This window comes from Orbicella franksi, chromosome 9, assembly GCF_964199315.1.
Source record: "Orbicella franksi chromosome 9, jaOrbFran1.1, whole genome shotgun sequence".
NCBI classification, from domain to species: domain Eukaryota; kingdom Metazoa; phylum Cnidaria; class Anthozoa; order Scleractinia; family Merulinidae; genus Orbicella; species Orbicella franksi.
The window spans coordinates 28,166,518-28,181,926 of NC_138153.1; the positions used below are offsets into that span (position 1 = coordinate 28,166,518).

At 38.9% G+C, this 15,409-nt stretch overlaps 1 protein-coding gene across 2 annotated transcripts; it reads right to left on the reverse strand.

The window, feature by feature from the left end:
• Positions 1 to 27: 27 nt before the first annotated feature.
• LOC145496494 (RNA-binding protein 26-like) lies at positions 28 to 15,326 on the reverse strand. Of its 2 annotated transcripts, XM_081476182.1 has the most exons (18): positions 15,060 to 15,320; positions 14,039 to 14,157; positions 13,403 to 13,614; positions 11,802 to 12,297; positions 10,662 to 11,081; positions 10,068 to 10,247; positions 8,944 to 9,260; positions 8,156 to 8,305; positions 7,469 to 7,540; positions 6,926 to 7,060; positions 5,422 to 5,496; positions 4,720 to 4,782; positions 4,495 to 4,599; positions 3,769 to 3,873; positions 2,934 to 3,149; positions 2,231 to 2,317; positions 1,644 to 1,799; positions 28 to 913 (listed from the first exon to the last, which is right to left on the reverse strand). In XM_081476182.1, the coding sequence occupies exons 1-18, from the start codon at positions 15,116 to 15,118 to the stop codon at positions 815 to 817; spliced, it is 3,066 nt and encodes a 1,021-aa protein (XP_081332308.1). In that variant the 5' UTR covers positions 15,119 to 15,320; the 3' UTR covers positions 28 to 814. The 2 variants fall into 2 exon arrangements, with proteins under 2 accessions (XP_081332308.1, XP_081332307.1); XM_081476181.1 differs by lacking the exon at positions 28 to 913 and having other exon boundaries at positions 1,404 to 1,799; positions 15,060 to 15,326.
• Between the last annotated feature and the right edge of the window lie 83 nt (positions 15,327 to 15,409).

Consider the following 15,409-nt stretch of genomic DNA (forward strand, 5'->3'; position numbering starts at 1 on the left):
ATTTTCCAAAAAAGCAAAATAATATCAAGATATTCATACACTGACCTTGCATATACAGGTGTATTCGAGTGTCCTCTTGATAAATGATCTTTCTAGGCCCAACTACTGGCTGCTGTTGGGGAAAGGAGCCTACACCCCTCCACTGAAGACAAGAAGAATGCTCAGGGACCAGACCTGAGAGAGCGTATGATTCTTCAGGCAATGGCAGCATTGCTAGTTCTCTGTGATGCAGGCCATTCAGAACCTGCTTGCTTCTGTGGCTTGTGGCTTGTCCTCTGTCCTCCAGGAAGGTGATCAGTGCACAAATGTGTGACCACAAAGAGTGGCCGATAACTCTTGTTGATCATTGACTTTTGTGACATGTTTTGTTTTGTGTATGTTTTAATTTTCAAGTGTAAAAACATTTTTTTCTTGTCAATCTGAAGTCATTTGTATTCTTTTTTTCTTTTCTTTTCACCTCTTCTTTTCACTTTTTTCCCTCTGGGATATCATCTTTTTTCAAGAATCCCTTGGATTCACTTTTTTCTTTTATGCATAAGACTTCATAGCTGTACAACTACTCATCATAACATACAATAAAATGAAAACAGTTGATATTATAATAAACTGTTACAGAGAGTAAAAATCTAAAGACAGATCGCTTCCTTAACACAATCATGCATGACATTGCAGATATTATTACAGTATGTGGCAGAAAGCTTGGCTCACAAATAATTATTCTGCAAAGTATGACAGGGTAAAGATCAATGGTTGTTTTACAATAACTCAAATATTATTATAGTCTTGACTTGTTTCTCTTAGGAGGTGTCCATGACTATCTTTTCCATGATCGTTCATCTTCTTCCTCTTCTTCATCAAAGTCTTCTCCGAGAAGCAATGCCTCTTCTGTCTCTGGGTCAAATTCATGTTTTCCCTAAAACATTACAAAGTGTTTAAATGTTGTTCCCAAACTGAAACACAATGCAACACAAGCCCTTATAGACTTTGAGCAGTCTCTTCCTTTTCCCAGTGTGTGTGCAAATACACAAACTAATTAATGAGGAAAAAGAACAACAATTAAGTTGCAAGCTGTGAAGCTGCAAGGAACCAGCCTGCTTCATTCCCTTATTTTTTCCCTTAATTTGCATAATCAATGGTTTCATGAAATTTTCGAAAATTTAAGGTGGCTCTGAACCCTACCTACAGAATTTTTTAAACTTTGCCAAAAGTTGCGTCTTATCACGCTTATCAAAAGTTGATAATATAAAAAAATTTTCACTATGCTGTTTTTGAATTATGAGCCCCTAAAACTGTAATTAAGGGTGTTTTAGGAGATCATACTGTTGCTATGGTAACCTATTGCATCACGAAAATGATGACAATCAATGATGGGCAGTTTCTTGATACCATAATTGTAGCATCAAGTGATAAAGAGTGGTTATAACAACCCGTCAAAATCTAAGTGCTGGCAACTGTCTTGAGCCACCTTAATACAGGTTTCAATGTAATGAAAGTGGATTATAGCACTGACACTTGGGATATAGTTTGTTATCCCAGATCTTTGCCTTGTTTTTTGGTATCAATATTAAGTGGAATTCAACCTGAAAAAGGCAAATCCCCAGCCAGCCACACCCTGACCCTAAGAGACAGCCACGATTACTCACCAATTCATCTACATCCAGTCCAAGCTCCTCCTCAACTTTCTTGAGTACCGTTGGAGTGGTGGGAGTGGTAGGCATGACTCCAGAAGGAGAGGCTGGAGTCCTGTACCAAGAAATCTTCAGAGCCCTTCCTTTAAATGTTTTGCCTTTATTGTAGGCCTGAGAAAGACAATAAATTGATACAAATATATCTGTTAACTGGCAGCTGCAATGCAACCATTTGATAGAATACTGTATTCAGAGATTTTCAAGGAATAAGGAATATAATCATATAAGGAAAAACTTTTGTTGCTTCCACTCACCAGATAAAACCACAGGGTGGACATTAAAAACACTTATAAACTAATGGTCAATTTGAAGCTCTTTTACACAAAATAACTGCCACAATTATTCCATGACAGCATAAAATGTGAGTTGAAAAAGGCAGTGAGATGCTCTGCACGCATCATTCATACACCTGGAAACAAAAACAGCTGGGTAAAATCCCTGAACCTACAGTCCCGTTCATATGTACAATGTCTGGTAAAGTAGCTGTTTACAAGTACGTACAACAAAAAGAAAGTTGGTTTTAGAAAACTGATCATTCTTACAATTTCTGCTTCTTTTCTTGTCCTAAAAGTCAGGTTGAGGGTGTTCTTTTCCTCAATGTACTCTTCATTGTCAACAATTCCAAATTCCTAAAACACAAAAACAATGTAGAAAGTACAATTTAAGTTGGTGAACTACAATGTCCTAAGACTTCCCCTTTGAGGCTGGAAGTGTTAATCCTTGTGTAACACTTAAGCTGATGCCTGGTAGTAGATGTGATATTATCATACAATCATGTCAACACCAGGTTATCTTTATGAGGTTAAGTCTTCATTTGGTTGATAGTAAGCATCACACTGCACACTCCAGGAAATTTGCTCAGAAGAACTCCTATTGGAATGTGAAAATCTTATTTACGTCACTTGCTAGAGGCCGCAAGTGAATTGGATGATGGTATTATTAATTTTTTTTAATGGCTCTGAATGACCCACACTTTAATTGGGGCAAAGCCCATCCTGGGGTGGAGAGAGAGGGTTAAAATGGGGACAGGAAGACAGGAGGGAGTAGACAGGGACAAAACATGCATGGTTTGTGTTAAACCAAATCAATCATTTTGACTGAGACGCCGGTTAAAACTAAAAAAGATGCTCAACTCAACTGGAGGTACCTTTTCCTGATAGAACTGAACACAAAAACCACATTCAGCACAATCAGGCTAGAATGGTGGATCCAACAATATTTGTTGTGGTCACGATTAGTACTCACTTTAAAATGCTCTGCCATGTCTTCCTTCTGTTCTGGTGTGATGTCACTCACAGTAATCTGTTTTGGTCTGTGATCCAGCGAGGCACTTTCTCTTGTCCAAACCCGTGCCATTCTTGGAAGAGGCCTGCTTCTTAGAGGTGTGCCTCTGCCTCGTCCTCTTACAACACCTCTGCCCCGCCCTTTTGTTGGTGGGTCTAATAACCCCAGAGATTTAGCCTGAAACAAAAAGTTCATTTAACGAAGTGCATTCAAACCACTTGTAGCTGATACCCTCAACCAGAAACTGAGGTGTGTTTTGCCTAATATCATGGGTGACATAGTTATTTCTTAATTTTGACATGAAATTTCAGCATTAATTTATAATTCACAAGTGAAATTACAAAGTTGGCATGGCAATGTTTGGTGCAAAATTTCTTGATACAACAAACAAGTCAAAAACCCACGATTGTAAGAGTGTAATTTATCACCTACGATATTAAAGGTAATCAAATAGTATACTTGTGAAATTGAGAAATAAATTTCGTTTGCGTTTTGTCAAAATTCAAGAATTTCCCTTGCCTAAAGACTTGAGAAATTATTAGAATTTTGACAAAACGCATGTGAAATTACTTCTTAATTTCACTTGTCACCATTTAAGATAAGTTAATCTTATCCACTGTTTTCTTATTCTTTACTTCCTGACAAATGGTTGGTTGGTTGTTGGGGGTGGTGGCGTATGGATATATTCTGGAACTGCGCATTGAAAAATTACTCCCTCTCTTCTGTGATACAAGTAACCATTTTTAACTGGAAAAAAAAAAAAAAAATTAATAATGAATTTCAAAAACCGAGTTACCTCTTGTTTGAGTTCTTCAACTTTTTTCTTCAGTTCCGTAGTGTCTTCCCCAGTGTTTTGATGTGTAATCAAATCCAGTTCTTGATCGAGTATTGCTTTCTGGGCCTGAAATTAATAAAGTTGTCAGCATTACTCAAACGGAATTCTAGTTTGTTATTCAATATTTATCATTACTTATTAATTCAAATTTCTTGGATTTACATGTATGTCCGATGGTTGTTGTTTTTCATTTGTGTAAATAATCTGTAGAGATTCTGGTGGATCATGAAAAGACATCTAGCACATGATATCAGCATTTGACTACGTAACATCTGCACAATCCTCCATAGGAAAAAAGATGGCAACTGATACATTTACCCATAATTCTTAGCACACAAAAACTTTAACAACGCTCATAAAAATGTACAGAAAAGATCTAAAATCTTCAAACCTGGAATACGCGATGTTTTTAGCACAGGGACAAACATAGCAAAAATATGGCTGTCCTTGTATTTTATGGCTGTGTAAGGTTCACATGGTACGTTTGTGATAAAACGCACATGCAACCGCCATGTTATTTTCCAATCCTATGGAGATACGTACATTTGTCAAAGTGATACAATTCCAGTTTTCCCACCATGTGAAGACCAAGAATGTCACTTCACACCAAAGACTTTCCTGTCCAAACCTCTTTACAGTATGTACAAAATTAATGTAATATTACTGATCTGGAATGTCTGTACTCACAATCTGTCTAGCCTGGGAAGGGCTTTCCTTGGATTTTGCTGCCATTGCTGCCAATTCAACCTCTTTCTTTAGTGCCTCAATATTTGAACTTAACGATTTTATAGTCTGCAATTTTATTGGAAAAACAGTTTGTTAATTTTTCACATTAAGGCTTACAACTAAATTTAGGTCACAAAGATGTCAAGAAAATGTAGTAACGGGAAGAAGCAGTGCACACTGTATTACCTTTACTATCAACTCTTTCTCTGCAGTACCTAAATTCTTCTTTTCAAGTTTAGAAATTAAAAGCTGGCAAGAGAAACAAACACACATTATTACTGCATGTAATTAACAAAATTAATATATTAAATAAACTAAATTATTTAAAAAGTAGTGAGGAGACTGAAAAGAAACTACAAGGCTTATATATGTGAGAGGTGAGGGATGAGGGGTGAGGGGTGAGGGGTGGGGGGGTGAGGGGTGAGGGGTGGGGGGTGAGGGGTGGGGGGTGAGGGGTGGGGGGTGAGGGATGAGGGGTGGGGGGTGAGGGATGAGGGGTGGGGGGTGAGGGGTGGGGGGGTGAGGGGTGAGGGATGGGGGGAGGTGAGGGATGCAAGGTGAGAGTGAGAGGTAAAGGATAAGGGGTGAAGAGTGAGGGTTGCAAGGCTAGAGGCAAGGGGTATAGGGCAGGGGTAAGGGGTCATGCAGATGTTGGATAAGGGGTGGAGGCACAGGATAAGGAGTGAGAAGTAAGGGACGAGGATTAAGGATTAAGTGGCAAAGGGTGTGGGATATGCCATGAGGGATAGTGGACAGAGGGTGACTGGTAAGAGAAAGTACAGTATAGTTCCAGGTCTGCTGAGTTTCATTTACAATAGCGTGGTCGTCAGTTAAAAGTTGCAGCCCTCTACAGATGTTATGTGCCTATGATGGTATGTTACTGGATACCTTTTGTTCTTGAATTTGTTTGTTGAGTAGTTCTTGTTTCTGTTTCTGAATCTCAAGCTTCTTTTTCATTGCTTCCTGTAAATAAAAAAACATACCAAACACTGAATAACAAAGCATTGTTAACCACTTTGCATGACAAATGATTCTGAAGTAAGTATATATTGCTAAGACACACACCAGATGATAAATTGGCAAGAAAGGTGACGGGGATCACTTCTAGCAGGGTGGCGAAACTATCACCTGGTGCCTTAAAAGAAGCTATGTCTCGGTTTGCACATCTTGAAAAGTTAAGCCTAAATTTTTATGTTCTTTGTTTGTAATCCCCATTAAATATAGTTAAATGAAATTTAACATAGTTAATGACTAGGAGCTAGTCTGGTCAGTAACGTTTTTATAGGCGGTTGTTAGTGTCTTGGCCGTCTGTGAGCGTTTGGTTAGCGTTTGGTGTGTTCTGTAGCGTTTGATATAGTTCAATGAAATTTTACATAGTTTATGACCAGGAGCTAGTCTGGTCAGTAGCGTTTTTTTTGTAGGCATTTGATAGTGCCTTGGCCATCTGTTAGCGTTGTTTAGCGTTTGGTGTGTTCTGTAGCGTTTGCAGCAGTCATATGGTCGTTAGAGCCCTGGGGCTGACATTGTCCAGCGGTATTTTTGGTTAGTACGTGTTGTCGTCCCATGTGCTCGCAGTGTGTTCATCGCTCTGTTAGTGTGGCGCTGTGGATTGAATTATAGTTTACCGGTTCTCGGCGTTCCCTCCCTATCCCCCCCTTTTTTTAGCATTTTTTTTCTTTTTTCCACAAATGCCATCTGGCTTGAGTGTGACGGGTGCCTGTAGGGGGCTTGGCGCGGGGCGCTCGTGGCTTGGTTGCGGGTTGGGCAGGCCAGTCGGGTGTTCTAGTGCCTTGGGGGTGTGACTGCAGTTGCAGCCCCTGGGCTTCGTAGGCACCTTCCCTCCACTAGCGACTTGGGCGTTAATCACCCTTGATCCTTTATTCTCAAACTCATTAATAATTCATCAAGTTTAGACAAAGGAAGTCATGACTGTGACAGTGTTTGGATTAGCATAGATTATTATGATTTTATTTCTCTGTTTTCTCCTTAGTTTTAGTTTCGATTGAGAAGATATATCAAACACTCAAGACAGTGTTTGACCACATTTCTAAACACCTTGAAGTTTGTCAAAAATACTTGGCTGCACGTCGTCTTTTCAACTCTCTTCTCAGTGTTTGGAAATGTGGTCAAACACGGTCTTTTGTGTTTGATATGTTACTTGACTACTATTATCTCTTTGGTGTTTGCCTATATTAGTAAGCTATTATTTTCAGGTTATCTTCAATTTAAAGATAATTTTGTACCTGACCAAAGTAAACAAAAATACCATGACTGAGCTCCTTCAATGGCCTTAGCTCCCAAGGGTCTCCTGTAGCTCAGTGGCAGGGCATCTGAACTAGTAACCAGAAAGTCTTAGGTTCGTTTGCTGTCAAATGTTCATATATCAACTAACCTGTTTGTGAAGTTCTTGTTGTCTCTTAGTCAGTGCTGGGTTTGTTGGTATGTGAATAGCAGGAGCTTTTGCAGTTTTTGAGAAAGTTGTTTTTCCACTTTGGAACATGGTTGGTTTGGCTTTTGGTTCAGCAGGCTATCAAAGAAAAGATAATTAGAAACGGAATTATCAAAAATCTTAGAACGTATTGCATTCAGTGATAGCACTGATTTAGCTGACAGAAGTTGTAGCTGGTCATACTTTCAAGATGGCTTTCTCTGGGAGGTTTCTGGCTATAACTCTCTGCCCCGTAATATTATCTTTGAATGCAGAATCAAAGTTTATTTTTCAACATCCCCAGATCACTGATCAGTGTTTCAAGGATGTCACACGAATGCATGCTTTACTGTAAAGTTGTATCAGTTCAAAATGCTTGATTTATTAACCAATTAGCAGCAGTCACGCAGATTTATAGATTAAAAATTTGAAGCTGGCCCAAATTTTGCTTGATAGAAATAAATAATTATTAAAAACAAAATCTCTTTTTGCTCAGCCAAGTCATACCTTGTTAGAATTCTCTTGTGTTGGTTCACCAGGTGTGTGTGATCCTGTTGTACCTTGATTTGAATTCCCATCCTGAAATACACAATTTACAGTAGATTCAAAAGTTCATTTTAGCCAGAGATATCATCACTCTTGCACATCTCATTTGCTCCTCTCTCTCGCCTTTGAATACTTGCCAGCCGGGCTAGACAATCTTCTTTTAAGCTTTGCATTTACACCTAATTAATGAGGAGCTTTTTAGTTACGTTGTGAACCTGTGGTTGGGAAGACCCATGACCTTGTAGGGATAAGGGGAACTGGGTGTGGTTGACCGGTAACCAGAACACAGCCCAACACATGGTGCACCACTAGGTAGGGAAGCAAGAATACTAACCTTGCATTGGTGCTTGAGAAACAGGGAAAAAAAGGATCCAGCAAAACAAGAACCAGTTGACCAGATATACAACCTTGTGCTAAACTGTGCAAGGGCTAGATCCCAATATTGATCATACTTAAGATATTGACGAAGTATATTCAGTCAGAATGTTCAGACTTTAATGTGTACAACCCTCATGTAGGACCTTTTTTCTTCAGGTTCTCTAAGGAACTAGCGTGTAGGGCCATACAGGTCATACAATAATGCCTGCTTAATAAATTTAATTACATGCAATCATGATTACATGTATAAATAAATCTTTTATAACATACTTTATTGTTTTGATGCCTGTCGGGATTGTGCCAAAACACCCTGATGAACCGGTTACCAAGCACAGCATCAGGACATGAGTGCGCCGCCTTAGCTTCTTGGTGATGTGAAAACTGAACCAGTGCTGCTTCAGGATCTCCAAAAGCACACACCTGTCACAATGCAGAATAAGGCTGTAAGCAAGTAATTTCATTTGACTGGATGTAAAAACATTGACCGCTTAAAACCATCAAACTACAGTATGGAACTTTCATATACAAGTGAGCTTTCCTGTAAGTGAAGCCAAGTCAATTATTCCACATAGAAAATAAGAATAGTCTATAATTGTAATTCCTTTACTAAAAACGTTCCTTGTTTTACATGTACATGTACAGATACAAGAATAACAAAATATTATATTTGATAGTTTTGTAAGTTATCCAACATACATGTACATGAAATGAAAATGGATTTTGTGCTTTTAATTATAGTGCAGCCTAAATTTTTTTTATCTCTTTAGCAACACAGAAATTGGTTTGACAAAATTTAACTGGGAGGTTTGAGGAGTCAAAAGTCAATTTCTCTAAACTTGTTTTGCACTGGGAGTAAACTATTACCTAGCATAATCAACATGTTCAGAAAATTGCAATACCATGGTGGTAAATCCTGAATTGTGACTGCAAATGCAGGAATTTCTTGTTGCAAATTAAGGTTGTTAACACTGACTTATGGCACAGAAGTGACATAATTTCCACTGTGCTCTGAATCAAACAACAGTAACACAACCACACAATAAAGGTGTTAAGAGTACCTGAATGTTTGTGATGGTACCAAATCGCTGAAAATGCTCATTTAATTTTGCAATATTGTTCATGTCACGCGGAATCTTTTTCAACTCTAGTGTATCACTGAGTTTCCTTGGAAATCCTAGTCGACTCTTGACTGGAGCAGTCTGATCTGTAGGGCCAGGAGCTGGTGTTACACCCTGCTGGGGTAAAGCTGAGGGTGGCGGTGGAGGTGGCGGCTGTTTTTGAGGTGGAACAGGAGCACTTTTCTGCGGATCTGAGTGGATGACTATTCTGTCTGGTATGGGTGGCATTCTGGGTCCTGGAGCAGCCATACCAGGAACTGAAAAAGTTAAAAAGATTAAGAACTCATGACAACATTCCCATGTCTATGGAAATTTAAAAATGTTAATTAATACATTAATATATTGCATTTCATCTTTCTCTGCATCTATTCTGTACAGTTCATTACTGTTGTGTGTACCCTTGAGAATCTTCATTTGTAATCCTCAAAGGTCGTCAATGTTCTTCGGATTGATTCTGCAAAGGCCTTCAAGACTCTTGACCTTACGGTTCATCAAGGGTTTTACAAATTCTTGTAAACAATCAAAATTCTACCATTCTGGCAACTTTTCATCAAATCCTTGACAGCGTGCAAAGAAAGTCAGGTCCAACAGACTGGGTGTACAGTTCTCTAGCCTTCACTTGCCCAATGGGTAAGTGGATTTTTTTGGGGGGAAATGTTCCATGAAATCCAAAGTACAGAAGTATTGTAATGGATGGACTTCTGGGGGGCTAGTGAGAATTAATCCTGGCAAATAAATCATAGTTATAGCTTAACCAAATGGCAAGCCTGAAAATTGGTCATCTTTACAGCCTGCTTGAGGATCTTACAGGGCCTTTACAAGGACATTTGCAAAGATCTTTACCAAGATCTTTCTAAGATTGTCGACGTCTCGAAGATCTATCTGTTAATCAATGTGACTTTTGGATTTTCAAAGATCCTGCCAAAAATCCTGCCAAAGATTTTTTGCCAGGGTTATGTTCGACACTTTGAGTACCAAATGTAGCGCAAACTGAATTGAAAAAAAATAATAAATTAATATATTCTCAAATGACCAATTGATACTGGCCATTACAATTTAATTACCTTGTACAGTAAGCTGAGGTGGATTTGGCGTGACAGGCAATAGCTCTCTTGACCTCATACCCATGACAGGATGGAACACTCCTTGAGGGGGCCGTGGAATGGGGTGGGGTGGACGACCATTGCCAAGTCTCATCCACACAGGAGCCCTATCAAACTGAGGCTGTTCTGGATTATAGGAATCTAACATAAAATGTACAACGAGTTACTGGCGTGAACTGTATTTTGAGGATGTTTATTTATATTGTGCCACAGATCAAAGAAATCTAGGCTAAAATTTGCTAAAAATTTAGCAAATTGCATTATTACTCTGGCAGAGTTGCAGTTCAAGTCGACCACTTGGATGTAGCACAACAAGAGCAGATGTGTCCAGACCACAACCTTTACATGCTGTCTAAACTTTGTTTAATTAATCTAACTGTCAGTTAGATGTCAAAACATACATCCATGTAATAGTAAAGACGTAGTAAATATTTACCTCTTACTAACCGAGTGAAAGGCTAGGGCTGGACTGGGGTATATTGGCAGAACCAATCAAAATGCTCAGATTTACCTCAAGACTAACTTGCCATACAATAAAGTGAACTTATAACTCACCTTCAAATGGATTAGCAAAGGGAGGACGAGGCACCTGCCCTCCTAACATTGGTCGCTGTATCATATGGACAGTGGGTAGTGGCATAACAGGGGCCTGGCTGTGCTGAGGAACCATTCTAGAGGGTGCTGGGGGTCGAGGACCACTCACAGGTACAGTGGTATCAGGACTTTCCTGGTTTGCCTCAGATTTTGGAGCATCGTTAGGTAATGTCCCCACGGTACCGGGAGGAGGGGGCTGGGAGGATGGAGGAGGTGGATAATTTCCAGGTATTGGAACAGCACTGCCTGGTAATGTTGTTCCAGGTATAGGTTGGCCACCTGGAAAGGCTAACATCCCTGGAGGGAGGACATCTTGGACAACAACTGGGTCATTTCCATGATCAAACGGACACAGCTCTCCACGCATACAGAATCCTTTTTCTAGCAACAGGAAATAAGAAACTAGTTAAATTTTGTTAAGGTTTTTACCCATTATTTTTTATATAAATTTCAATGATATTAATTTTGTACAGTAATTGCATTAAATATTTTCTCTGTCAGCAATATGTATGGGTTATTGACCAAGCGTGAGGTCAACATGGCTGGATATTGGTCAAGGTCCATAAACTCGCCAATATCCAGCCATCTTGACCTCACGCTTGGTCAATAAGGGATTCATTATATCGCTTGCAGGGAAATTTTTCTTGCAGGATACAGCAGGTTATCCTGAGCGGGCAAGATAGTGCCATCTTGCCCTCTCAGGTAGCAAATCATAGTGCAGAATTTGGCTCATCTTGCCCACTCACCAAGCTAGCCATATCATAATTTCCATTACCAGACAGAATAAGTGAATTGTAAAGCATATTTTCCCCATCCTCTCAGTTTCAGTTATCATTTTCATTTGTCAGATTAAATAGGACATGCTGTTCTTCACACAGCTTTCATAAATTTGAAAAATCTCTGAACATAAAAAAATATAAAGAAAGATGACTTTCAAAAATATTGTTTTGTCTATCAAAATGCTGAAACCAAAGAAGGATGCTGGACCGCTTTCAACCTTCTCTCCATTTCTTTGCATTCTAAGGAGAAACACGACAAACTTCCACAGATATGTCAGTATTTATTATGCTTTGTGAAGCATAAATAATTATTAGTGCGTACCATCATAGTCTTGGCAACGAGACTTTCTAGCTCCACCCCTCTCTCGTTCATCTCGTCCACCGTGTCGTAGCCTGTCATCTCTGTATCTATCACGAAAAGGCCTTCCTCTTCCCATCCTCCCACCTCGACGATCCCACGATGGACTTCCACGCCTTCCCCTTGAGTCATCATGAGAGTTCATTCCACCAGACCGCCTGTCCTGGTTGTCCATGTACTTGTTAGTACCTCTGTCTCGCAGCATCGCACTAGGAATAGGGTAAGTAGCATTGTCATTGTCTCTAGGTTCAGAATCAGCCCTCCTCATCCCAACAGCTTCCTCTTTTGGAAACTTTGAGAAGTCACCTCTGCCTCGAACATCATCATCGGCCCTTCGTTTGCGAGATCGATCCCCACTGCTTGACACAATAGAGCTGGGTCCACTTGTGCTTCTCTCACTGGAGTCAGTTGCTCTTCTTGTTCTTTTGAAATCTCTGTCGTCATCATCGAGCATGGAAGACTAGAACAATGGAAATCAGCAAATTAAATCAACTTATACTTTCATAGTTTTCACTCAGTGCTTGCTTGCACAATTCTATTCTGACATTGATATTATTTCGTTGCACAATAGGCCATTTTATAGTTGTGTGTTTAGTCACCTGGCCTATGAATGAAAGCGAGACTGGAGGTAATGTTGCTTTGATTCAGGTCTCTCTGCTTTTCTTATTTAAATGCCAACTAGTTAGCATAAGAACAACTCGATTTACAGAACTAAAACAAGGGGTTTTTATCAAAACAAGGTCACCTGCAGCCTTGCTGCCATTGAAGGCCTGGAGCCCATTTCTCGAAGGTCCTGAAAAGTTTTTGCACCTGGAAAGCTGGAGCAAAATCTCAAACCTTATGATTACAAAGCTGTTCTTTGTACATATTCTTAGTATAAACAGAGGTTCCATTCTGTACAAGAAGTTTCAGGCGTGTACACCTCTCTGTCTTTTAATACCGATTGACTAAAAAATGGCTTTTCAGGCCCAAAAACACTTCCGGGACTTTCGAGAAACAGGCCAGACAACTGTAAAATGGTCTACTGCTTACAGACTTGTTTAAAACGATTCTTTTATGACACAACATCAAGTAATCTCTGTGTACTACATAATAGCTGAGCTAAATTCTCAGTGTCTTCTGGATATTCTTGAGATTCTGGATCTCCAGAAATTAAATTCTTCCTACTATTTATTAATTTCAATGATAGTTCTAGCAATTTTGCAGCCAATTTAAAAAAAAAAAAAACTGGTTAAGAATTTTCTTTATCCTCGTCAACTTCCCACTTAACAAATAGGTCTTATTCATGATTACATCACATACTCAAAATTTACCACAAAGCCTCGTTTGTGAGAAATTCTGTCAAACCCCAAATACCCTAAGGTTATTTTCATGAGGGCATTCTTTTCAACTTTGCTGCTTTGGGAATTTGTCTACGATAAAATTTACAATTTGCATTTTAAAGTGAGGCTTGGTATTGAAATTTGCTTGTGTGATGTCATCACGCATAAGGGCTATTATGTCATTATAAGTCAATGTTGATCAGTCTTGGAACTCAAACATTAACGTGGCTAAAAAATGTTTACCTCTGCTAACACCCTTGGTGTTAAAACATCCTCTGATATGGAAGATTTCCTTGGTTTTTCTGGTGGCGTGGTAGAATTAGGAGTTGGCTGTATGGGAATTACTTTGGGTGTGGTGGGAACAGCAATTCCTGGAGTTGGCTCCACAATTGGTTGAGGCATGTACGAAAAATTGGTCAGCGCTTCAAATAGCACATTCACAAAGTTGGCAGTTTCTGGAAATAAAACAAAAAACAAACCAATAAAGCAGTCCATAGTTACTAGAGGGGAATGGTTATGAAGCCCGGCAAACATCAAAGGAGCAAACAAAGATGACAAGATTTATGTTGGAAGGTCCATGACTGTGCATGATCTTTTGTTTTGCACTTTTACACTATGCATGAATTACCTAACCAAAACATTTCTGTTGGTTAGTTCCTCAGTCATTTGTTAACAGCTATTGTGTTTTGTGCATGGACAAGGCCAAAAAAAGCAAAAAAAAAAAAAAAAAACCTACAACAAAGAACTTTGCCCAGTAACTTCCTAACCATTCCCCTCTATTAGCTATGAACAATCTAAATGGCAAATCCAGTCAAAATTCAACTTAAGGATTAAGTTGGTACTAAAATAATTATCACTAATTTGTAATGGGGATTTTACCAGAGGAGAGAAAAACTTCTAACTGGTCCACACAAATATCTTTGAGTTCCTCCACAGGCTTGTCCTTTTTCACCAATGCAACAACATACTTGGCCAGAGCTGCTGGGTCAGCATCACAACTAAAAAAATTCCAGAAGAAATCAAGCTTTCAGTTGATTACAGAAAACTGTAAATTTGGCTTTTCATATATAATACCCCCACTTTCATTGTGTTGATACAGAAAAATCCACAGCCTGTTGATGCATGAATCTATGGGTTTGTGAATCCATTAATTTGCAAAATGCTTTCTATTTTTCTTCAAGTTATCAATTTGAACTATTTTTCCTTAGTCTGGGAAACTTCAAAATATGTTCCAAAAATGTAAGCTCATGGATAAATCCACAATCCACTGCATTTATAAGATCTGCAAATCTATCAAAACTAAGTACAGTATGTTGATTAAAATCTATAATCCGTCAACTGTAAAACGATTTTTTTTGACCAAATCTGCCAATCCACAAAGATATTCATGCACCCTTGAAACTGACACCCGAAGGAATTTAGCAAATAATAAAACAACAGACGTAGAAATAGACGAGAATCGAACACATGTAAACAATCCAACCTTGAAGGAATATGTTTATGGTAGTACTAATTCGATCAAAAAAATTTGCTTACAGCTAGTACTTTTATATATATAATGTTACAATGCAGTGATCAAATAGTCTCAATTTGTACCCGTCAGCAATTCCTAATTTTGATAATTAGATTGCTCAAACCAATCAACAGTTGTTTCTGTATCGTGTAAGAGTTTTCTCAAGATCTTGAACTTAAACGGCAGATACGCGTCACGAAACGGAAATACTTCTTTGAAATAGATCCCAACCAAGTAATATCCCTCACGTTATAAATCTTAATTTCAACGAGCGACCTACTGTAGATTAAACGAATCCTTGACCTACAGAGCAAGCGCCCGGGCTAGATTCGATTACGATTTTAACATGTACGTCTCTCATTCTTCAGTTAATGTAAGCTTACTTACACTGATTCCAAACGGGTTGTCAACCAGGACTTCAAGGCTTCCACGCTTTTGATTTGCATCTTGATTTCCAGAAATCCTTTGATATGTAGGTTGTTCTTCAAAGAGCGCACCTCAGCAAAGTTTATCAGCTTGCTCCGAAACTTATCACAATTTATTGAAATGCATCGCACAAATTGTAAACTTCATGATAGAGTGGATCTTTTCAAACAGTTAAGTTTATCTCTGCATTGATCATTAACTATCTAGTTAAAAGGAGTCGTTATAGAATGGCGACACAATTTACACAAAAGTAACTCAGCAATGACGGTCGCCATTTTTCTTCCACGAGGATTGGAAAGTGCGCGTGAGAA

Coding starts and splice junctions, on each gene's coding strand:
- LOC145496494 (XM_081476181.1), bottom strand. CDS start 15,118: ATGCAAATCAAAAGCGTGGAAGCCTTGAAGTCCTGGTTGACAACCCGT. Junction 7,541..8,155: donor ACAGGCATCAAAACAATAAA/GTATGTTATAAA, acceptor TGTGTATTTCAG/GATGGGAATTCAAATCAAGG. Junction 3,874..4,494: donor CTTCCCAGGCTAGACAGATT/GTGAGTACAGAC, acceptor TATTAATTTCAG/GCCCAGAAAGCAATACTCGA.